This window comes from Tamandua tetradactyla, chromosome 21, assembly GCF_023851605.1.
Source record: "Tamandua tetradactyla isolate mTamTet1 chromosome 21, mTamTet1.pri, whole genome shotgun sequence".
Taxonomy (NCBI): Eukaryota; Metazoa; Chordata; class Mammalia; order Pilosa; family Myrmecophagidae; genus Tamandua; species Tamandua tetradactyla.
The window spans coordinates 47,767,035-47,793,379 of NC_135347.1; the positions used below are offsets into that span (position 1 = coordinate 47,767,035).

The following is a 26,345-nucleotide window of genomic DNA, read 5'->3' on the forward strand; positions in this document are numbered from 1 at the left end:
CTTACCCCTTTTCCATTCCAGCCGCCCTAGACCACTGCTTCCACAGCCCTTTACGGGAGCGGCGCATCCCTTCCTCTGACAGGGCACATGGTTTGCACAAATGGATGAAAATCTGGCTCTCGCTGGCTTTGAGTAGTATGAGCCTCCTTAAGCTTTTCATTCTATTCCAGTGTTTTGGGTAATGAAACATCTAGATTTCATTATTAGAACCTAGCTCAGTAAATATTTATTTGATGGATTTATGAACATCTAATAAGGGTGCATATGGAGAAGCAATACAAATTCTTACTACCTTGGAGTCATTTTTGTTTAAAGTTCTGTATGAAGATAGGACAGACTGGACACTGAAAGGGAAAGCTCAGGAAGGGAAAGAACCTCTGGTTTTCTCTATCTATTCATGCCCAATTTCCAAAATATTTTTGACATTCCAAGAAAGAAACCCCAGAATAATTTTCAACTCATCTTTGTCTTTTAAGATATCTTCTATACCATTTAGACCATAGAATGGATTTGTTCTTCCAAACTTTCAACAAAGATACAGAATAGAATGGGCTTAAGATCAGTCCCAAGAATGAGCTGGGACTCAGCATCAAGGGGTTGAGAAAATCTTCTTGATCAAAAGGGGGACAAGAGAGGGTGGGCCGCGGTGGCTCAGCGGGCAAAGTGCTTGCCTGCCATGCCGGAGGACCTCGGTTCGATTCCCGGCCCCAGCCCATGTAAAAAACAAACAAACAAACAAAATACAATAAAACAAGAAAATGTTTAAAGATGTTTCCCTTTCTTCCTCCCATCCTTCCTTCCTTCTCTCTGTCTTTCCTCCCTCTCTCTTTAAAAAAAAAAAAAAAAAAAAGGGGGACGAGAGAAATGAGACAAAATGAAATGTCAGTGGCTGAGAGATTTCAAATAGAGTCGAGAGGTTATCCTGGAGGTTATTCTTATTCATTATCTAGATATCTCCTGTTTAGTTTAAAGTGTGTTAGAGAGGGTAGAGGGAAGTGCCTGAAACTGTAGAGCTGCAGAGCTTAAATGTTTCTTTAAGATGATTGTATAATGATACAGCTTTCGCAAAGTGACTGTGTGATTGTGAAAACCTCGTTCTGATGCTCCTTTTATCTATGGTATGGAAAGATGAGTAAAAAATATGGATTAAAAATAAATAAATAATCGGGGAACAAATGTTAAATATATTGGGTAGAGGGAAATACTAGTGGTCAATGAGAGGGAGGGGTAAAGGGTATGGTATGCATGAGTATTTTCTTTTTTCCTTTTATTTCTTTTTCTGGAGTGATACAAATGTTCTAAGGAATGATCATGATGATGAATATACAACTATGTTATGATATTGTGAGCCACTGACTGCACACCAACTAAGGAATGCTCATATGATAAGAATGCTCATGTTTGTATATGGTTTGGTTTTATGAATTTAAAAAATGCATAAAGATCAGTCCCATGAAATGCAGCCAGTATAAAAACTTTAGGTGGGGAGAGACCTGTCTGGCTCATTCACTGCCATATCCCAGGGTCTAGTGCCTGGCACATAGTAAGTACTTAATAAACAGTGAATTGGTGAAAATGAAGGAATGTATGGATATCTGGATGGATGGAGTTTTTTTTTAAACATAACAACATACAAACATGAACATTCTTAACATATGAGCATTCCATTCTTGGTATATAATAAAAAACTCACAATATCATCACCATGATCATTTCTTAGAATATTTGCATTAATCCAGAAAAAGAAATAAAAAGAAAAAAGGGAAAAAACTCAAACACACCATACCCCTTAGCCCTCCCTCTCATTGACTGCTAATATTTCCTGGATGGATGGAACTTGATGTTTTGATGTTTAATTTTCTGGTAAATATTTAGATATGATCTTCTAGCCAGTGATTCAACCTCCCAACTGCTTAACAGTCAAGAACATAATATTTTATATTTTTATTGAGCATATCAGGCAGGCTCTCGAGTCAGATTACCTGCATCAATCACACAGTAGCATGTGACCTCAGACAAATGACTTCAGTTCTCTACACCTGGTCCCTCACCTGCCAGATAGTGATAATATTTCTCTCACAAGCTTATTGTGAGATAATGCAGAATAAGCACCTGGCCTGGACACAGGAAGCTTCTGTATGTATCAGCTATCCCTTTGTCTATGCATGGTTCTTTTATATTTGAGATTAATGCGCAGATATGGAGACGAAAACATTATCGGAATTACTCTTCCAACGTAATTGGAACCACTAAATTTTCCACTCTACATTTGCAGATACAGTCACCTCTCTGCTATCCATGAAAGCATTTCACCCACGTCAGCAGCTTCTTCTCCAGGATGTAAAAATGTTGGTGTACATTAGAATTGAAAATTGTAAATAACCAGACCAGTCACAGTGTAGTAAAAGAAGGATTTTAGGTTTCTTTGGTGAAACAAAAGCAGATATAAAAGTTACAAAGATTTTAGGTTTTCATTCACACACACACACGAAAAAAAAACAGTCATTCACATTTTACACTATACAAGTTATATTATAAATACAGGAAAGTAGTATGTGCATTGTAATGGAAGAGAAAAAAATGAAAACCTAGTAGGTGGACACAGTGTGGTTCTGTGCTCTAGAACATTTAAGGGAGGATTACATTTAGTGCAGCAACCAAGAGAACGTATTTAAACACTTTATAGTTACTGCTACCATCATTCCTTACAAGTCAAAGAATTCTGAAAGAAGAAAATGCTGGGCTGGGCAGGCCACGGTGGCTTAGCAGGTAAGAATGCTTGCCTGCCATGCCCGAGGACCCGGGTTCGATTCCCGGTGCCTGCCCATGTGAAAAAAAATGCTGGGCCAACTCCTACCTGCCCTTTTTCATTTACATTTTGTTATTTACTCTTCTCAAGGTGGGTCTAATTTAAATTAGGGAAAGATTCCCAAATGCCTCTTTCCCTTACAGGTTTTGTAAGTGGATAATGATTCAAAGTCATTGTCAGTGGTCTCCTTATTCAAATAAAGGGGAGAAAACCGAGTGGAGGTAGGGAGAATGCTCAGCATGCACTCCACCTAACAGGAAGAAATGGTTGCACTATTTCTATATATATATCCTCCTCGCATAGATGGGCAAATACCGTTAGCTGAAAGCTAAACACTTTTCCATTCTTTTTATAATAAACACTTGATGCGTTCTATCCATCACATTATTTAATCAGGGACAAACTACCTATACTACATGGTTCCAAACCGTGGTAGGGCAGTATAAAGGCTAACACGGAAAACTAACTAGCATACTAGGTCAATTTTCAGATCTTGGGGAAAATAACATCCAATAAATTAAATCAGTATGGCTTACTTCATTTATTTATGTATGCTTCACAGCTGCAGCATTCATACATAAACATTCAAAAACTTTATAAAAGATTAAAATGGTTATATATACAAAATTTCTTTCTTGGCATGTATGTTGTTGCTGTTGGTTTAACAACCCCCCACCCTCCAGAGCCCAAGATCTGTATCCGTTTGAAATGCATTGATCTGTAACCTTGACAGTTAGTGTTGTGAAAGCCATTAAAAAATAGATCCGGTTGAGTTAATAATTAGCACTTTGACCCCTAAAAATATGCTCTTGGTCTTAGAAAAGTCCTCCATTCAGGCCTTTCTGGTAAGTGAAGAAAAAGGAACGCAGCAGAGAAGAGTTCCACATTGCAGCCTAGTTCTGCCATGCTTCAATATCACGTGGAAGCGACCTGCACCCATGGCTGAAATGGGTGCAGGGACCTACAAAACTGTGCTTGTTGTGTTTGTTAGTTGACCAGGAAAAGCCGCCCTCAGTCTTGCTGACATATGAAGGACAAGTAAAACCATTTCCAGCCTAAACAAACTACATAAAAGCAGCCAAACCAATGATTAAAGACCTTGCAGGCTCCATAATCATCATTAAATATGCCTGAACTCAGTGTGACTTTTTATTTTATATACAGGATTAAAATCAACATTAAATCATCTTATTTACATTGCCATTGGTACTGAAATTGAGTTTTTTAAATAGTACAGTAGGTTGGTGTACATTAGAAAATGTAGAAAATGGTCTGCACCAGAGACAAATAGAAAACCAAACAAATTAGGTAGGCTGGAAATGGTTATTTTCTGCCCTTATTTCCTTTCATTTTGCTTGCCTGCTTGTTGACAGTCAAAACTTTCATTTAAAATATTTTGGGAGCATGGCAACCCAAAAAAGATTGGATGGCGGTCCAAAAAGTTCAAACCAACTGATAATATTTCTTGAGGTGATAGGAAAGGCACAGGAAGTTAGGACTTTGGCTGAATGATGAAAACACATGTTCGCCATTTTAGGGATCAGCGCCTTGACTCCTGCCACCTCCGACTCCAACGATGATCGTGTTTTGACGGATTTATTGAATTGTCCTTTGCTGATGAGGAATTTTTAAAGTATTTCTTAGAATAAGTCCTTTGGTATGCAGATGCTACATGGAAGGAAAGAAAGAAAGAAGGAAAAAAAAACACAACAATATTACTTGCTCCATACCCTAAACTACCGATAACGATAGCCGTAAAATGAAGGTGTCTAGTGGTTGCTATAGCACGGTTGTCCATTCTTTCTAAAGTACCACTTACGGTTCATGCAGGTAATTTTAGGCATAGCCCATCTTCCATTTCCTAGGCAACGAATGGTTGGAAGGTGGCGTTGAATGAAACCATCTTTGCAGTGATATCTAATCAGGGAGTTGATTTCATAACGAGGTTTCATCTTTCCAAAGGTCTTGGCATTTTCTACAACAGGGGGCTGGCCACAAGCAACTAAAGAAAAGCAAATGGGTTATTTCCAAAAAATCTAATTATTTCAGTGTAGTATGAATCTTTCTCTTTATAGCACCAAACCAAGCGTCTTTGCTAAAGGCAATCATTCAGAACTAAGAAATAACATTTTTGAATTGAAAAACTCAATCTTGAGGCTTTGGGTTCAGGATCAACACCACTTTGCGTTATCTTAAGAAATCTTACTATTTTGAAATTCAAGATGTTGGGAAAACGGATTCAACTGAATTTGTGGTCACCTATAATTTTATTCAATATCTGTGTACTTAAGGGATGAATAAAACTTGTTTTAAAAATTAACTTTTATTAAGTTATTGACTTTTGCTACATATCTCTTATAAAAACTTAATTTAACTTGAATATAATTTCCCTAAATGGCATTTCTTAATCATACTTCGCTCTAAGAATTCCGGCACACCAGGTCACAAGACCATGCTATATTCTGTACAAAATAAAGCAACTCTTCAATGGGAGAATGATTAGCAGAAACCTGGGTATCAAAAAATTTGGATGCTAACATCCTAATATAAAAGTTTGTAATTATTTAGATTTGTTTTATTGTCAGAAGGTTGTTTACAGCTATAATCTTTTGTTGGGTTTAAACATTCAGTTCCTCTAATTTGATTCTGCTTGACAAAACACCTTGGAAGGTACTGGGCCCATTGCAGACAAAGCTGTCTTTAATGAAACCCAAACCACACATATCTTTTCATTCATATACGAAATTACCATCTAGATAGATATAACTTAAAACATAGACCCATAAAGTCATGCTATCTATAACTGAGAAGTTAGAAATACTTATGCATGTAAATGATCTTCACAAATCCTACAAGATAAACTGATTGCTACAGTAATATTTCAGCATCAACCATTAAGCTACTCAATGCATATAGTTCACTGATAACCCCAAACTGGACACCTGGCACAATCCTGTCATTTCATATTAAAAGACCACAGGCAAGATACTGATACCAGCCAGTATGAGAATGAGGTGATAGGAGGTTAAAAATCATCTATTAGATAATTCACTATACTTGGTTCTGTGCTACGCTGACCCAATTAGAAGCTGTTTTTGTAACTGTGAGGAAAGCAATGTATAGGTTTCTTTTAAAACTATTCAGTTACGAAGACTCATTCATTATAAAGCTGTAATAATTCAGTGAGTGTGGTATTGGCAGGGACAGGCAAATAGAGCAGAAATAGATTCACACATGCTTAGTACATGACATATGCTTGATACTTGACAGAAGCGACATGGCAGAGAGTGGGGGAAAACAGTCTTCTCACTTGGACAATTGGGTATTTCATACAGCAAAAAATACTTGGTTTCCTACCTCGAGAAAACATGGAAAGTCAATTTCAGATGATTTAAATATATATATGAAAGGTACAACTATAAAAGACTTAGAAATCAACATAGAATATCTTTATGACCTTAGGGTAGGTAAAGATTTCTTAAGAGACAGGAAAGTTTAAAACATAAAGGAAAATTCAATTACATCAAAATTAAGAATTCTGTTCACTGGAAAACACTATAGTGCAAATGTAGAGACAAGCTATGAACTGAAGATATTTGCAACACATGTCATCATCAAGGGATTAGTAAACAGAATATATAAAGATCTCCTACAAATCAATATGTAAAAGTTAAGCAACTAATTAAAAAAATAAACAAAAGACATGAAAAAGTTTTAGAAAAGAAGAACTATAAACGAGCTATAAGCCTATGAAAAGATATTCAGGGAAAAGCATACAAGCAAATGCAAATTAAATCATGAGATAACATTTTATACCCACCAGACTGGCAAAAATGTCAAAGTCCGATAATATCAAATGCTGCAGAAGATGTGGAGCAAGTGGACCTCTCACACATTGCTGGTGGAAGTGCAAATTAGTACAACTTTGGAAAACAATTTGGGATTTTCTAGTAAATCTGATGGTACATGCATCTTATGACTCGGCAACTTCACTCCTAGAAATATACCCTACAGAAATTCGTACAAATGTACCAGGAACAAGTGCAAGAAGGTTCACAGAAATGTTATTTGTAATACGAAAAACATTAGAAATAACCCAAATGTCCACTGACAGGAGAGCTGGTAAACAAAATGTTATAAAGGCATAAAACGAAATACTATACAGCAGCAAAAATATACCAACATGGATAAATATCACAAACACAAGGCTCAACAAAAAAAAAGCAAGGCACACAATACATACAATTCCACTTATATAATAAAGGTCAAAACATGCAAAACAAAACAATTCTAATAAAGACAAGCAGTTAATTAATATCTTCTTACACAAGACAGGGAAAACAGCAAATATTTGATTTGCCATTTTTACAAGTTCCATCGCAGAGGGTGCTGAAGTTATGCACGCAGTCAGGAAAGCTTCTCACAGAGAGATTTTCAGAATATGTTCTATTTCACATGGGGGAATGGCAGAGGAAAGTGAGTACTGATAGCAGCTGGCTTTCATCTGAGAATAGGCTTTGTGTATCAGTTTTTTCTTTCTTCTAGTATAATTTCTCATGGATGTTTAAGACTTTCTTAAAATATTTACAATGTGTGTGTAGTTTTTTTTTTTTCACTTACATATTCAAAGTCAAATAAATCAAATGTGTTTTATGCATTGTACTTGTGTTTTGAACTTTTCCTTGAAGTATGTAAAAATTCTGCACCTAAGGACTAAACATCATTCATGTCAGAACATTATTATCAATTGCAAGTAGGTTAAAAATTTTTTTTGTAGATTTCTTGCTATTTTAAGAAAGAAGGCTGTACAGTGTATCTCAGAGAAATGAAAGATTTTCACAATTCACTTTTAAAAATCAGCTTTCTTAATGTTATCTTTTAAAGGTCTACTAGGCAATTCTCATTGTGGAATTTACAGAAGAGTATTTTTCTTTTAGTATTTTGAAGGTATTCAACAAGAGATACAGGGATGGAATTTTTGATCAATGATTTATAAGCATAGAGGAAGCTTGTCAGGGAATGATTCAAACTTTCAAATGCCTACAAAATCAGGGGCTTAATAAAATCCAGGGAAGGACTGAATGAGGACCGCAGTCCCGCACCAGCAAGGGGTGTGGTTGGTGGCACCAAAACTTCAAATCACTGACAAATCTGACAAAGTAGGCCAGATGATGCAGGCCTTCATATTTCTCTCAAAGCGAAAAATCTAGATTATTTTATGATGTATCCCCATTTTTAAATGTTGGCAACTGGTTCAAATTTTTGATGCTCCCCTCAGCAAATTAAAAACAGCTACAGACCCTTGGGCTGGCTGTTATTCTGAAAAATACTGCCAGTAGTTTTGCTATATAATTTCCATGTTGTCATCTCAGCCCCTTGACTCTACGGTGAGACTGTTGCTGAGAACAAACCTTTCAACTGTATTGGAAGAGTGAGACATTCTTTCAAAGTAACAAGAGAAGATGTGACACACCCACTTTGCATCTCAAAGAATGAGGTATGTTCTTATTTCATTCTCTTCATAACTGAAATGCAGATTAATTTAAAGACACATTACTAATGAGGTGATCATTACCTGTTCCTTTCTTGCAGGTATAGGTGAGATGGTAATTGCAGGGAACATCATTCCATTGGCCATTCTCGTGCCAAATGATTACAACACAATCTTCTCCAGCAGAAAAGAAGCTGTCTGGCTGGTTGGGCCTCCAGTTCTCATATTGCTGTAAGAATGAAGGAGAAGGTAACTAATGACAGTTAAGGAGTAACCAATTCAATTAGAATAGACTCAGTTTCTGCTGGGCCACCTAGCAGACATGATTGCAGTGGTAGAGAGTTTTAACCCGTGAGTGGAACATGTATATAGGATTTTTCAAAGACTTTCTTCAACCAATGTCTATTTTTTCTCTTTGATAACGAGATATAGCTGAGAAATTTTGGTTTAGTTATCCCGGATTTCTAAAAGCATACTCAACTCCCAATTTAATAACCTCAATGTTATTTTTATTAAGTATAACACATTAAAGGAGCTAAAGAAGAAAACATAAGCTTACCATTCTAGTCCATTATGTTTCCTTTCAGCCCTTGTGTGTACATGTAAGTTTATATAGTTGTGGTCATGTTGCAATAGAATTTTAACCTTTCCTTTCTTATCTTTAATGCTATAGTGGGCCTTTCTTTGCCTTATTTAAGGTCAAGGAGATTTTTCTGGTAATAAAATTGAGATTTTCCCATATAATATTTTTTGTATTTACCTGGTATACCTATGCCCATCATTCTATATTCAATTTTTCTGAGTTATTTCGTTTCAGATGTGATTCTTATGTGTACTGTACAGCTGGAAATGGTTTTATTTTAGTATGTTTACTGATATAAAGGATATGGTTTTAAAAGTATATTTTGCCATAAATATATGGTTGCTTTTCTTTGTGTGATGTGTGTTCAGAGAAATGAAAAAGATTTTATTGGTTTGACGTTTTTCTACTGGTCACCTTTATACCTAAATCTTTTAGATGCTGTCCTATTGTTTCCCCACACTAAGTGATGATATGTAACCTGAACTATCTTTCGCCTTCAATTATAATAATACATATCATTTGTTTAGCACCAACAATGGACGACACCCTCTGCCAGGTACTTAATAGGCATTATCTCTTATAACAATCCAGGGTGGCTTGGAGTAATTTGGAATTTAGAGATTTTACACACCCAGGACTCTAGTTTAAGTCCATTTCTTTGTTACTTCAAAATGTTGTCTCCATGTCAACTGAAAATTACACGAAAAATGCACTCCTTATGCCTGTTCAAGAATAACAAACTTTGGAGAGATGAAAATAATATTGGACCATGAGTAACAGCCCAGTTCCTAAGCCTTGGGGTTGCCTGTAAAATAGAATATGATGTGGGAATTTGTTTGTTCAGTGACAAACTTCCTTAAAATGGCAGAAATACTGATTCAGATGTTCTGATGGTAGCTAATATAGCTATTTTTTTTTTTGCATCCATCAATACATCAGTCTTTCTTTGAATTAAAGTAAGTTTGTGGTTTAAAACAATGAGTTAAGGGATTTTAATTGGGAAAGATACAGCCAGGCAAGAAAGAACTATATAGGAGAGTTAAGTGAATTGTTCCCAGTTCAGAGGATGCAAAACAGTGGTCCTCCTATTTACTCCCAAAAGTTCCATTACTTTTTGGTCCTTAAAAAATGTATAAAATATATTAGAGAATGTCTGTATTTTAATTTTTTTTAATGTGGTAAAAACCTAGCTTTTCGATAAAATTTTGTGAGAAGATGACCTAAAGGTCGAAAACTTTGGGATTAACCAATCTTCTGCTTTTCCTTCAATCCCTTCTCTTAGCTGTACTTGAAAGCCCACCTAAATTACACCAAAGTTAAAACAGGCTACAAGAGATACCTGCTAAAAAAGAAGTCTCTTACAAGCAAAAAAGTTGCAAAGAATCAAGAGAAGTTTAATCAAGATGCTTTCTTTTCCAAAGCCTAGAAAGAAGGGCGTTTTTTTGTTTTGCATTATTTTTTCATTTTTCTGGTGGAAAAAACTTAATCCAAGAATGAAAAGGATTTAAAACAAACTCTAGCAGGCCGAGTGATAGCAAGGATGCTGGGAAGGGCATGTCTCCTTGCACTGGGACCATCCTAATTATTTCTATATTTTCCTTTTCTTTGTGAACTTCCCTCCCCTTCATGCTCTACCCACCAAGACATTTCTTTCTTTTTTGCTGCTCTCCTTTAGTAGATACTAGACAAGGAAATGGAGCAATAAAACACAGGTATAAAAGTCATATTCAGGGCGGGCCACCGTGGCTCAGCAGGCAGAGTTCTCACCTGCCATGCCAGAGGCCCGGGTTCGATTCCCAGTGCTTGCCCATGCAAAAAACACCCCCAAAATACCAATACCAACCAACCAAACAAAGGTCATATTCACCTTTTCCTGCTGCGTAACTTAAGTTGACTTTAACAGACAAATTTAAAGCAGGATAAAAATTAAAAGCAAAAGAGCAGGAATTCATTAAAACAAACAAAAACCTAAATTTAATACCTTCTACAGTCAAAAATTCCAGAGTTCCCCAAATATTTAATTTGAATTTTGGTGCTCATACTTTCTAACTTACTTTCTAAGTAACCATTTACAGTAAATGTCCTTAACAGTGGAAAATTTTTCAACACCCCAATAAGATGTGTAAACACATCTATAACTACACTATTCTCTCTTTTCTTGTCCCTGGCCACACTGCCTATCCCCTTTCCTTGCTTTATTTTTCTTCGTAATTGCTTATTCCTTTTCACATACTATAATTTAGTTACTTACTAATTATTATTGTACAATATTAATTCAGTACATTCTCCCTAGTAGAATGCAAGTCCAATGAGGACAAGATTATTTGTTTGTTTTGTTTACCACTGTATCCTCAGTTCCAGCAACTATGCCTGGCATACAGTAGCTATTGTTTAATAGTTTTTTGTTTAGAAATAATGAATCCTAGAGGGTATGACATTCTTCCCCATCCATACATATCTAATCAAAGATGTTACTTGTGGCTAGCAAATATCGGTGCAACAGGCAATCACAGATACAGTCTGTAGAAGGAGGTAACCTTTCTGGAAAACAGCTGCAATACATACCAAGAATATCACAAATTTCCTTCACTTGAACCCAGTAATTCCTATTCTCCTAAAACTTTATCCTTAGAAATAATCATAGATATGGGCAATGTTTTTTGTAATGTAATATTTACACTAACAGTATACACGGATATGTACTAACAGTACATACGTATGTACATATTTAGGACATATGTTAAACATATTGTGGTGTAGTCAAATAGAATAGTGTATAACGATAATGAAATATTTTATCTGTGAAGAATATTTAAGGAAATGGAAAATACTCAAAAGTGGTATAAAATTAAAATTAAAAATCAAGATAATAAAAATAAATAATGATCTAAACTTTAAACCTATTCTCAAATGCATCTGTGAATGTGTGTATATGTGTATATACCAAAAAGAAATGCAGCAAATGTTATAAAGTTTATTTCTGAGTAATATGTGACTACGAGACAATATATTTCTATATATTCTTAAATATTATCCAAATTTTCAAGAGTGAGCACAAATTGCCTTTTTTATTTTTTGCATGTGCAGGCTCCAGGAATTGAACCTGGGTCCCATGAATTGCTTTCATAATTAGCAAAAAATGAACCTTATAAAAAGTGTTCTGTGCAATTATCAGAAAGGTCCATAGATTTCTTAGCTAACCCCTTTTTAATTTAATCTCAATAAAGATCACTTCAAGTGACCTAAGTCAACTGCCTGCCAGGTATTTGCAGCCGACTTCTCCCCCTGACCTGAACACTGCAAGCAGCTCATTTTCACTCTGAAATGAGATGAGGATTCCAGGCCACTGAAGTGAAGGCCGCTTAAGCTGCCCAGACTCAGACCTCTGGTAAATGGTTTAATTGTCTTTGGTGGGAATTCCATTTGGCTTGCAGTGATGATTTAAAACGTGTGTTCTGTGTTATTGCTTGGCAGAGCTGTGGCTTGACGGTGCAAGAACCAAATTTTAGCTCTGTGGCTTTTACAAGGGTGTCTGATACCCACAGGCTTGTCACATTATCGAATCATATCTGATAGCTCCATTGTGCAGATTTATCTTGGCTAAGATGCTTTGATTTTGCTCCATGCTACTGCCAAACTGACTTAGCAAAGGAAACTCTAATTTTCTGAACAGCTTTCTTTGTTTCCTCCTGAATTCTTTATAGCCTTATTCAAAATCACTTACAGGGAGAAAGAGTATAAAAGATAAATCTTTGACTTTGGGTTTACTAATTTTTTTTTCAATAAAATTAAAGGTTAGGAAGAAATACCTCCTCTGGAAATCAATTCTGAGTTCTGAGAATGCAATAGATGCTCTCTCATATAGACAGTGTTTCATAAATACAGAAATGTAGATTTATGGAATGAGCAGAGAAAAATTCATCCTTTCTTATCTGGCTATTTTTTTGCTTTCCTGGGCTCATGAACAAACACCCTGGAGAGCCACCCTGCATTGACCCTCTTGGAGGGTTGGATGAGAAAACCAAGAATAATCCCCAAAACCACATGGCTTGGAGAGAAATCATTCTAATCTCTTTAATGCATGTTTGTCTGCATCACAGGGACACAAGTTTCCCACCCCAGGCCTTGAGCTCTGTAGCTTTCCCCAGTGACAAGAATTAGAAATAACTGCTACACCTGAAAAGATAACCCTAAAATCACATTGTGTTTTCATTCCCTTCTGATAGCAGAGAAAATTACGATCTAAAACGCAAAATATTGGGTGTAGAGGAAAGCAAGCTCGTATTTAAAATTTCTACATTATTGACAAAGTAACCAACAAATTTGCATTTTATTAAGAAATCATTATTTTTCAGCTAGCATGAAACTGCTTAATGTTATACATTATACGAGAGTTTCAATGAAATGACTAGCTCTCTATTTTTTTTCAAGGTGCCAAAAAAGACAACCATTTCAATTAAATTGGATTCAGTCACTTTTCAGTTATTGTTTTCTCTTTCTTTTTCCCCAACTGGAGTCAAGTAACTCAGCTGTCAAAATTATGAAATGACTCAAAAAACCCTGGCTGAAACCCAGGAGCTCATAAGTACAGTTCTCTTCACACACGAGAGAACTTGCTGCGAACCAATCCTAATACTGAGGGTTTTCTGAGCAGACTGAAGTTATTCATCAAAGTCTGTCAAATTTTATAAATGCTTGGAGTATTTTGTTTTAAATAATCTGGGCTTTGTTCTTTCTTTCATTCTTTTCTTTTCTTTCTTTCTTTTTTTTTTTCAAGTATTTCTTTCTCACATTAATTATCTTGCTGGTTTTGCAGCAAACATGACTTCCCTGCCTGCCAACATGGCCAAATCTCAGAGAGTGGCCTCAATTTCACAGGTCTAAGGGTGATTTGACTAATTTTATTTCTCAGTCGGGGGGCTGAAGAACTGTACCTTTTCTTCTTAGCTCTTTGCTAGTCTCCAACTTGATTCCATCAACACTGAAAAAAATGGTCTGTGCTTTTTTTTTTTTTTTTTTACAGGGGCAGGCACCGGGAATTGAACCCGGGTCCTCTGGCGTGGCAGGCGAGCATTCTTGCCTGCTGAGCCACCGTGGCCTGCCCATGGTCTGTGCTTTTGAAAGTAATCAGTAATGTATAACTTACAGACAAGGTTTGCATCCTATCAAGGTGAATATCTGATTCCATTGTGTCTAGCAGGTAACAGCTCTCATTCAAAGATACCAGAAGATCTTCAATCTTTAAAATACATACCACCATGGCCATGATCAATGGCTGGTCCCAAAAAACTCCAGCAGATAACCAGCACCACAAACAAGAACCAAACAAACTGCTGGTAAAAATGTCAGATAATTAACCTACCCTTTCCTGGTATAGAGATAGATCACTGCTTTTTTTTGCTATGGTTACAAAAGCATTCTTTCAGAAATATCTGAATCAGATGAGGAGTTTTTATTTCTTGTCTTTAAAAAAGGAGTTTGCTTGGGTTCAACTTTGAGGATTGCCTTCAGTTAAAGAAAAGGAAAAGCCCACCCGGTATTAATAAGTCAGTGACTGCTGTGATGAGCCCATCTCCACTGATCCTTCGCAAGGAATCAGATCTATGAGGAAATATGCATGCAGCCGAGTAGCAAAAATGACAGGCTGGAGCAAAGAAGGATCTTGAATCATTCATGCAACATTCCAAAATATGATTTGTTTTTCCATACCAAGATGTTTAAAGACGTCTCTAAAATTGAACATCACTCAAAGTTAGGCTTCAACCTCTTCTAGAGGGAGAATCCCCAGAGTTAAGTAGAGTTTTGTTTTTAAATCCCTTTCATCATCATCTTCTGACTAAGAAGTTTTCAGAGCAGCTGTTCTTATCAAAACAATTGATAACTAGCCCCTCTCTATAGTACTCTACCTCTTCAAATGTTTTTCATTGAGATATTACTAGTTCTTTAACTTGGTCAAATAACTACAAATAATTATCAGTAGGCACTGGTTCTCCTAAGGAGTCAGAAATGCTATTTGGAATCACTTGGTTCTTCCCCTTTCTACTAGTTTCTAAAACTATCATATCAATGAAGAGAAAACGGAATTTTCACAGACACTAGATGAAATTAATTAATGTTCATCTTCTCATGAGTCATAAATTTGAGACTTACCGCCATCTCCGTCTCTCTCCACTCCACACACACACACACACACACACACACACACACACACACACACACACACACACATACACACACACACACCCTTACATATACACTAGCTTTTGGCATTAGGGAAGGATATGTCTAAGACCTTGAGAATACCCTTATTTCCTTATTTGAACAAAGCTATATAGAAGATAAGCTCCCACCACATATGTAGTAGAGAAGAACCAAAACGGTTAGCAGGAAAAGAGATGGAAATCCTGAGCTGCCTAAGACTGACTCAAGACCTAACCAAGCAGTTCCCACACATTAGCAAGCCACTGGTACAGTTTTAATTTGCACCTGGGTAAAAAGTACAAATTATTTCATATCATGGATCCTCAGGGCCTCTTACAGATAGCTGAAACTGCAACTGCCAAGGATCCTACTCCCAGGTAGGATCTCCATCTACCTAACAACATACTTAGCTATGATTTTTCAGCTTAGAAACAGTCACTCTTTATTCTTTTCTATTTATTCACATAGTTTAGATAGTCTTGAATAGCCAATCAAGTACTCAGTGTTTGGAACTATTAAGAATTTTGCCAAGCACATTTAAACAAATTATCACACACATTCCATTGATAAACTCATTCTTCACATCCATCCAGAGAGGCTATTCTATGACACAATATATTATTATTACTGTTGGGATAATTTACTAAAGCTTCAAACTATAATTTGGATTTTCTTTTCATTTAACAGTCTAGTTACTGCGTTCCACCCACCTTCTCTCCCCGCAAACACTGCCAATTTAATTCACCAAAAAAATCTTTCATAAGAAAACCACCAAGGTCCTACAGATTTACCTAGCCAAGGAACCTAGCCAAGAAAAACTTTCTGCTGAATCCTATTACTGTGAATAAGGTGAAGACATAGGAAAGATTGGTCCTAAAATTTGTCTTAGTTGAAAGGGTTTTATTAAACATGTGACTCACGTGTTAACTTTACGTTGCATTTCAAAAATTTATTTCATTTCACACTCAAAATTAGAGGTTAACAATATGAAACATTTCATATTGGAATTTTCAAACTCAAAGCTACAGGAACTTAATTTGAAGAAAATATTATTCCTGCACAGACCTAGGTGGAATGATGAGACTGTGTCACTTTGAAACGTAAAATGTAACTTGACCACTAGGTGGTGATATCCACCCATCATTACAGTACTAACAAGTCGCTGTTAAAACAGAGCTTAGAATACCCAGAAAAGACGTTTATTAACAACATGTGACCAAAAAAAAAGATTAAAAGAGGATCTGTGATATATTTTGTGAAGGAAAACATGAAGAGAACATTGCCTACAAGACAGACCTCAGCTAAAACAGCATTTATCAATCTGACCGCTTTCGGTTCTGTGGCAGGCCATTAAGCTATCATCTAAAGTTTCTGACTACGATGGTTTACTTTGCTCCATTCCATCTTTTAAAGTTATCAGAACTTAATTTACATCAATGGCGAAACTGTTATCAGAAGCAAAGCCAAATCTATAATTCCTCAGAAGATCATAATTAAATACCTACGTACACAAACAAAATACCTGCAGTGTGTTTCACATTAGTCTGTTTTTTGGTAAAAACTTATCTGGAATAAGCTATAAAACATGGCACCTGAACTGAAAGTTAACTTCTCTCTGTGTGCAAACTTCCTTTATCACCTGGGATGGATTCTGCCACTGCCGTACTCCTAAAGCTAGAAATTAAACCCAAATAAAGTTGATGCCAAGGGTAGGCAGATAACCACCACAGAATAAAAGCAAACTCCACATAGGAAACTTTCCCAAGATGACAGTTTACCTGTTTGACATATACACTGATAAGAAAGCATCCTCTCACTAAATAAAGAATTCTAGACTACCTGCTCTGAGCTACTCCTGGACTTTCATAAGGCAGGTCAAACGGGTATCAGAAAGAAGGCTATGAGGGCTACTTACTACAGAAATCAAAATCTTTGGTAACTTTAAGAGGTGGGTTTCCTTCCCGCCCCCACCCCCTCCCACTATCCCCCCCCAAGGCTGTGGTACACAATAGTCATTTGTTTGTCCTCCACGCAGGGTACATTTCAGTTTATTTTAACTCATATGGGACATCTGACCATCCTGCGAGGTAGAGTCCTACCCTCTTCTGATCCTTGTACTTGCTTAACGTTCTCTGGTTTGGGTCTTTGTGTTTTAAGGGAAGTTATGGTTTTGCTGATGTCTTTTGGTTGAACAGGGTAATTCGCTGATCAATGACTCAAAGGAAAAGAGCAGCTTTGTTTTAAGGAGAAAGAGACGTTTGTTTTGGTGTCACTACCCTATGCTGGCAGCCTGGAGTCCAATCCTCAAAACATGAATATGCTGAAGGGAAGAAAAACTAACTTAGGGTCTCCTGACAGTTGTTAAATGGCAACGTGCCCATTATTTTCCTAGCTGGCAACCTCTGCATGGGAGAGATGATTTGGCCAGCTTTTGAGTGCAGCACTAATCTTCTGTAATAGAGTGAGCTCACTGCCCTACAAAGCAGTAATTATCAACAGCATTTTTGAAGGATGTAAGTTATTCCCCCTGTGGGCTGGGGGCCTCGGGCAGAGCTCCATGGAACTGCTTGCATCTGATCCATTACACCAATGTTGCCAGTGGGCTCTTTTGCCCCAAGCTTGTTTGCACAGGTCTTCAATCATAAAGTGATAACAGTCCAAATACAATGAGAAACTGCCAAAATCCATATATATATATATATATATATATATATATATATATGTATATTTTGCTTTCTCCATGGTTATGGATTGCCTTGCACTAATTAGCAATTAAATGTAAATGCTTCTACATGATTACAGTTTCATAGAGTGATGTTGGAAATCAGTCTGTGAGAAGAAACTATTGTATTGATGACAATTTTTTTTCAAACAATTTTATCGATTATAAAATTATTTTCAAGTGGTGGGTAAACCTTATCTTTACAGCTTCCTGACCTGCCGCTGGCTTTCTGCACTCAAGTGAAGGCAAGGCCAAGAAGTTTTGACACTTTTTGTATGTTTTAGAATTACTCTATGAGTTGTAATATTTTGCATGCAAAATCATAAGAACCTGTTCTTGATTATTAGTCAAATTAAACTATAGCTACAAATGAAAATTCTCATGAAGCGCTTACTGGTCTTTTGCAGAAAAGAATCTGAATATTCTTTCATTCACGTGTAATATATTAAAAGATGATGAAAAAGCATGTTCTTCCTTGGCTTTTAGGTTAATAAAACCTTGTGAGGTTTACCATAATTAAATTATTCTTCACATGCCACGTAAGTTGTTTGCAGAGAAGTGGCATCTAACTTGTAGCTAAAACCACATGCCAGCCGGACACACATCTGTCAGCAACTATTTTATGGAAAGGCGTCTAAGATTTTCAGGTAGAAAAGTTAAATAAATTTTTGGTTTGGGGCTTTGTGTTTTGCATTGTTTTCCGCCGAATCATGTACAATCTTTTCAAAAGAGCAGAAACCTACAAACAAGCTTAGAAAGCGCCAAGAATTAGTACTACTAATTCTCTTTTCAATGTCCAAGACATCTGGAAGAGGGAAGAGAAATAGGAAGCTTTGTTTTTATCAAAGGGGAATAATGATACATTCCTGTAGAAAAAAAATAGTGATTTATGGCCTGCGATTTGTTACTCCTTTTCTCAGCTCCCTTTAAGTGTCTATTCTTGGAGTTATGGGCTATTTCTCTATTGTTTCTACTTTCCTTGACAGACTGATGTGTTTATTTATGAAAGAAGATAAGTAGCCATTGGATTTAAAGTTAAACCCGCAAGGAATCTGGCCATTTTCATGCAAGACTCTTATCAACTGGGGTAGGAGGGTGAGTAGTTGTCCCAAATTCTAGGTGTGCCGGCTTGCCAATGTTGGACCACACTCATTCAAATGAAAAAAGAAAAAAGAAAAATTCAGTTATCTTCCAGAAACATATTTTTTAAAGAGGAAGCTTCATCAATTAGCCTTTTATAACCTATAACATAACTGTCAAGGAACAAAATGAGTTGGTCAGAGCTAGAAAATGAGACTTTTATTGACCTGCAACTTGTTTAGTTACCTGTTTGAGAACTTCCTGACTAGATTCAGGCAAGCACAGATGAGAGGAAGTCTGTCCGTTTCCTCCCAACATCAGACTAGAGATAAAAGGTGGCCATGACTACTTAGAAGGGAGCTGGGAAGCCAGTAGCCTTTCAGGGGCCCTCACTGAACTGAACATTAACAAAACAGAGGTGAGTGAAGCAAAACTGTGACAGGCCTGTCAAAAACGTTTTGTTTTTTTTTTTTAATCTGGAAGAATAAAGTTGGGGTTTTGTTTTTATTTTAACCAAACAAACCAAAAACCTCCCAAAAGCTCCTCAACATTTTAAAAAGAGAAGTGGACTGTCAATTCTATTCAATCTTCAGCCTCTGGACATTGCTACTTAAAGCAAGATTTCTTTTGAAGTAGCTGCATCCGAGGCACTGAAGCCTCTGATGCCCCCTGGTGAAGGATGAGCTTTGAGGGAAGAGAGAAAGGAGCAATAGGTCACAAAGAGAATTTCCCTTGGGAGAACCTATTCCTGGGGTTAGAGAGAAAAGGGAACAAGATGGTAACAGCCTTAAATCTCTGAGATCCAGGGGTTGATTTCAGTCCACTTGTTGGAAGGTGTGTTACACAAAGTAATGTGTGTAACAGGTGATCAAGACACCTGGCAGTTTTGAATATCTCCCTAATTGTGCTGTCTCATGGACAGTCTAGTCTTTAAAAGAAAGCTTTGAAAATGATTTTGCCAGAGAGTATAAACATAAAGTGAAATCAAGGGGTCTCATGGCGTCTTCCAAAATCTGAATCTCTGTGCTTGAAACAACAGATCCAGGCAGTAAATGGATAAATGAAGCCCTATTTAACTGCAGGCCACAAAATCATCCTTGGCCAAACAGTCTACTAAAAATTTAAAAAGCTGATGACATTCAGGAAGTATATTTCCTTTTGCTTATTTCACTATGTTTTGGGTAATAAGGTTTCTTATTCTGAAAGTAGACAGAATTGGGGCCTACCTTGAAAAACAAAATCCTCCTTCAAAGTTCTGAGTAAATTACTGGTTTCCTAGAGCTTCATGGAAAATCTGCCCGGTTATAGCTCAAACATGCAGGAGCAACAAAGGCTGAAAAGTTTGCTTTCCATTTATTCTTTCCAATAATTATTATAAAACTGTTCCTGGGACAACCATGGACAAGACTGTCATAATTTCCAGCAGAAATGCCTGTTTTCCTTTGGGTGTTTTCCTTAACTTTGGTAAGAGGCATTAATCGTCAGCTATATAATTCTGTTATTGAGGGACATATATTTTCTTTCCTTCTCACCATATTGGAAAATCCACCTATTTTTCAGTAATGTCAAGGACACACACACACACACACACACACACACACAAATATCTTTCATTTAATCAAACAAGGGACATCACAAACAGATTCAGCCACTAGACTTAATGTGATCATTTCAGGATTCAAAAGATAGAATGCATTGGCTGGGCAATATATGGTTACTGATTAACATCTGTTCATTCAACAAACATTTACTAAGTATCCATTTTATGTGAACTATTAGGGTAGGCATTAAAGAAGTAGAGATGAAAGTTAATCCCTATTTCAGAAAGCTTGGCTGTCAAGAAGTCAACCCCGCAGGGCTCAATGCTAGGATGGGAAGAAGGCACAAAGGGCTGTGGAAGGAAAAGGCAAGAGCTCTTGAATCATACTCAGCCAAGAAGGCTTCCTGGAGGAAGGAGACTCTTGGCTAAGCAAGTATTTGAACATTTGTTAATTGAATTTAGGACAAAAGGGGAGACCATTCTAAGCACTACTGCAAGTGCACACAAAGATCGAGATCATGGCTTATTCTAGGAACTGTGAGTATTCTAAGATGATATTGCTTAGGAAGTGGCAGGAGGTAGAGTTGGTGGGCAGGAACCAGCTCACACAGGGCTATGAATGTCATGCTATTAACTAGAAATTTATACTGAAGGCAATGCGAAGGCATTGAAACATTTAAGGAAGGGAGCAATGAGAGTTCATAGCAAGGGGAGGGGGAGGTCACTGGCACTTCAGACTAGTCATTCTTTTAACAATAGGTTAAAGAAAGAACTTTAAAAACAGCTAATTATATATAAGCTAGATAAGAAAAGTTTGCTTAAGTTTAGCAGCTTTAATGTGTGTTTAACTTGGATGGTTTTAACTTAGGGTCTTTGAAGACGCTCCTTGGGTGACAAGTAGAACAATTCCTTATTGAAGTTACTTGCTAGGGTTTCTAATAAAGCACTAGGTGTCTTTCACTGTTGGAGATCAATATAGTCAAGTTAAAGAATAACTAACTGGTTAGTAGAAAACCAAATGCCTAAGTGAAAACTGAAATGTGTTAAGAGAAAATAACCTTAACGTAAATCACAAGGGGAAGGCTACAGCCAATTTTATCCAAGAGCTTTTCCATGAAATTTACTGGGCGAATATGCCAAATAAGTAATGAAAAAAGTTAAATATAACAAAGATAAGAATTTGGCATTTTATTAATGATATCAACATCCTAAAACAGAGGCCAAGAAAATGGAATGAATCAATGAGAGTATGAAGCATAAGGTCAATTTAGAAACTTGGCCAAACAACATCAGTAATTGAATATATGTTTATATGATTGAATTAGCCTAGATATAAAGCATATTTATATTAAATATGATACAATTATACTGCAAGCTTATTGGAAACAAAGCTTAATTATTTCAATAAAGGAAATTATTGAAATTCAGTCCTACTATAAACGTGTTTGTTTTCATTGGGTTGTCAGGCTGAATCTCCCAAAAAAGTCTAAGGTAAATATCAAAGGCTCTTTTTGTTTTAATGCCATTTTACCTCCCAAGAAGGATAAGCTCTAATAAATCTTTCAAACAAAAGATGGGGTTGGGGAGTGGAGGAAGAGAGGAGAAATTACGCTAAAGAATAAACAATGTCCTTAATATCACACACTGTCCAGCGAGCTCCCTTTCCAAGTGTAAGCGAATCCTGCTATCGTGGGTGATGAGTTTACTATTAGGGATATTTTCAAAAGCACGAAACTTGGAGTAAACAGTGAAACAAAGGAGAACTATGTTATTCAAAGGCCAGCACACATATGGAACCTGTTAGGGGGATGGTGGTGGTAGAAAGAACTACAAAAGAGTTGAAGGGACACCTAGACTGTCTCAGAAAGGAATGAGATAGAGGAAAGGGTGGTTCCAAAAGCAGGAAAATGGGATGGAGATCAGTCAAGTGGGAGGGCGGACAGGCTGTTGGGCAGATGGCCTTTTCTGTTCCAAAATGTTCAAAGTTAAGGGACACTCCTTAGCATACTTTTATTTGACACAAAGAGTGAATTAAGAAGAAAGCAAGGGTCTGTCTGAGTTCTGTCTGGATTTAGTGGATGCTGCTCATTGCTTATGTATGTATTTCATATATGTTTCATTTTGCTGCCCTTCTTCAAACCCATGCCCTCATCTAGCAGTCACTTCATAATTGGTAGATTTTGATGAAAAATGAGAATTCATTAAGAGTAATGTTCTTGTTTATGTTGTATAGTTGGCTATGCTATATGTTAACTTTCCTTTGAAAATTTCACAGAAAGATTAGTATTTCTCTTTTGACCAAGTACAATGTTCACTTGTTTACCAAGTATAGGGCCAGTCTAGAGGATTGAGATGGTCATTAAATTATGTTCTTAACAGCATTTTTGTGTCTCTAATAAAAATTAATGGGCATAGACAAAAAAAAAATAGCTGAATTGGCATTGCTTCAGCATAGCACAATAATGACAATTGATGAGTCAAACTCACCTGTATGGTGAGGAAAGATAAATTCCCTAAGGTATTTTATAGATTTCATGTAGCTGCCAGATATGAGCCAATATTCAGCCTCCTTAACCAAGTTCACAGGGAATAGAAGGTTTTATCCTGGACACCGTGAGAAATAAAAGGCATGGGAAAAAACGAATTCTTTGAAAAGCTTAATGGATAATGGGGAAGCAGAATAAACATCTAGTAATGCACATAAACTCTAAGAAGGAAAACATACAAATCAATTTTCTATAACAGATTGGAAGCAGACCAGGACTTGGCCCAATCAGGTCACTATGTAGCAAATGGGAAACTTTTCATACACGCCACCTGGCCAAATGCAGCTGCTCTAGGTTCAGGGATGGAACGTACAGGAACCCAGCCTGTATGCATACTTTGAGAAAAACTGTGGTCCAAATCTGCAAGACACAGGTGAGTACCAACCTGAATTGGCCCCCTGAGTGCTGGGCATTCCTATTGCTTCCCTAATGTACTGTGGGTCTCCAAAGGATCTGTCCTTTTCACTGGACTATTTATGAAAGAAAGTTCATGGAATGGAGACTTAATAGTGGGCCTCTGGGCATCCTGGAAACCCGATTTATCCCACAGGAATGAATTATGCATCCAACAAGACAGAACTCATTAAATCCCTAGACTATATAATACACATTAACAAAAATATAAAACTATTTTTGACTATCTGTAATATACAGAAAAGTCTTTTTATGTTCACTTGAAAATTAAATTAAAAAACAAACAAAACTATCTATACTCAATTAAAATTAATAGATAAGGACCCATGCCCTACTAACCACTATTAATCTAATAACCAAAATGATCCCCCTTAGGTAAACAAACTGAAAACATACAGATGCAATGACTCCAGACACATCTTCCAGCCAGGACAATTCTCAGATGAGACTACCGATCCAGGGATTGTGGTTCATGGACCAGACTGAGAGCATATTTTAAGGGTCATTGACTTTCCCTATTTTTTTCTGTATCTTGCCAAAGAACTTACTCATGAACTTGAATGACAAACAGTGTTGATCAAACATAAAGAGTAATAACACAGAGAGTCAGGCTTTATTTTAGGTTGCTTAAAGCAAAATGCAATCAGGAGTACTGTTTTCAAATACAAGGAGTTACCGACCAGAAGAAACTGAGCTTTGGACACAGGCCTGAATTCAAGTATTGGCCTCACCATTCAGCAGCTTCATGACTTGGAATGTATGTGTTGCTATCTGTCTTCCTTCTTTCCCTATAAAACCAAACACCTAATCCTTCTCTTAAAGGTCCACCATGTGAAACAAAGACAAATGCTTAGTATAGTGACTGGCACATAGGCCCTCAACAAATATTTTCAACAAAATCGGCGCCACCAAAGAAGATCATCATGAGACCATGCAAATGGAGTGATACCAGTCACAAGAGCAGAGATGAGGTCCCCTGAACAGGCAAGAACTTCCAAAAGGGGGGATGACTTTAGCATCTATTCTAGCATGAAATTCATCTTTTGCCAGACTCATGAAATTCAAATGGATGGCAGGAAATGAACGAAATTTAAGCACCTAAGTAATTCACCCCCACACACAAAAAAGGACATAAAATGATTTTGAATTTTTACTCTCTTTTGTCTAATTAGAACTAAATTTACTCTTACTGTAGAGCCATGTGGATCCCAACATTTTCTGCATTTTAGATTCAGCTGAGGAATACTTAGAAAATAGAGCTGCCCGGGTCCCACCTCCCAGAGCTGTTGCTTTAGTGAATCTGGGCAGAAGCCCAGGCACTTGTGTTTAAATTAAGCTCCCCAGGTGATTCTATTGAACAGACAATTCCAAGAACCACTTAACCTGTTTCTAAAGAATTAGATTCATTTGCATGTAATATTAATGATTAAAAACAGATTCATGGCTCCTGACTTCAGGACCTTAATTCAGCCTACTGAAGGCTGTAGCCAGCATTATAAAGCACTACCTGGCCACTCTTTCTTTATGTAGAATATATATATATATATATTCTATATAGAAGTAGAATATATGCATATATATGCATATATTAGTCAGCATACATGGAAGGAAGGAGATTCACATCATAATCAGCAAAACAAATTTTTTAAAGATGAAAAATGAACATTTTTGCATAGATAAAAGAGAGATCATGCCTTACAGCAGATGTGGGGCATAATCATTTAAGAAAGAAGAAAGGTTAAAGCAAACCAAAAAAGAGCTTCCTACATTTATTCTTTTCCTTTTTTTGCTTTGAAGAACTAAAAAGCAAAGAAAACCATCTGAAAGCCAGACCTGGGCAATTCTGCTAATCATCTGGTTCTCCAATCCATTGGAACTGGGATACACTGTTTTTTTAAGAGATTAAAGGGACTAGAGCCCTGGAAGTTGTGTCAGTGAACCTGGGACTCTATTCCTAACTCTCCCCCATTTCATGTGGTGTCCCAAACGACATCCCTTGTCTCCAGTCTAAAGCACCCATCTGCAATGTGCCGTCAGCAACCAGTTCCAAGTTACAAGAATTGGTGCCGTTTCACCAGCATCTTACCAGCGTGCTGCCGTCAGTCCAGCGGAAATCGTGCTCAAACATTTTGTCATTGAGGCCGATCCACTGATAATCATGGCCCACACCTACAAGATGGGAAGCAACACAGATATTTTACTACTTTGTCCATACGTGGACGGAAATGTGTCGAAGAAAAGTATCTGCGGTGAATTATGCTTCCTTTTCTCTGACTGGATTTTGATGAAGTGGCTCATAAAAAGCTCTCATGGTCAGACTGTCTTTTGCTCTTCTCTACTAGGTGCTTTGAAGAAATTTTGCTAATTTGCAAGCATGTTACGAAACATTAAAATACCAAACACTTCCCTAGCGGTTGACTATAATTAAAGAAGCACTTTTTTTTTTTCCCATCTTAAATCGGGACAGAAATTTTCCATTTACTATTTAGTTGAGCTCTGCTATAGGCAGAAATTCAGCGACCCAATAGAATGTGCCAGATTTAAACGTGCTAGCCTGAGTCTGGAAGGCACAAATTTCATCTCAAAGCATTTTGACAGTGATCGCCTAGACCAGATAGCTGTGTAAAATTATCCTCAAAATATTTTCCTTTACAAGGAGATGAGACACTGGTGAGAATACCATGCAAGAATATTAAGTGAACCTCTATCCAGGTTACAAAATAACCATCAAATCTTAATAGATAAATCAATATATTTAAGAGAGCATCAAATAGTGCTTCCTGAGCTAAAATTTTTTACATATTTGCTATATAAACACGAGCTGTTTTCCTCTTTGTTAGAGTTTAGTTTACTGATTTCATCTTTTTCTTTTTCCCCTGGAGAATCTAAATCTGAAAGTTATGAAACAGTTCTGGTAGCACATTTCATTAGCTTTCAATTTCTATCTATTCACGTTCTT

At 36.8% G+C, this 26,345-nt stretch overlaps 1 protein-coding gene across 3 annotated transcripts in view; it reads right to left on the bottom strand.

The window, feature by feature from the left end:
• Nucleotides 1-3,335: 3,335 nt before the first annotated feature.
• Nucleotides 3,336-26,345, bottom strand: part of VCAN (versican) — a 111,412-nt gene continuing 88,402 nt past the window's right edge. For 2 of the 3 annotated variants that reach the window (XM_077139206.1, XM_077139207.1), the window contains 4 exons: nt 25,473-25,555; nt 8,385-8,529; nt 4,629-4,811; nt 3,336-4,477 (listed from right to left, as the gene is read on the bottom strand). In XM_077139206.1, the coding sequence (XP_076995321.1) occupies nt 4,350-4,477; nt 4,629-4,811; nt 8,385-8,529; nt 25,473-25,555 (539 nt within the window). In that variant the 3' untranslated portion in view covers nt 3,336-4,349. The remainder of the gene's footprint in view (nt 4,478-4,628; nt 4,812-8,384; nt 8,530-25,472; nt 25,556-26,345) is intronic. The other variant, XR_013167118.1, reaches the window with a different exon arrangement.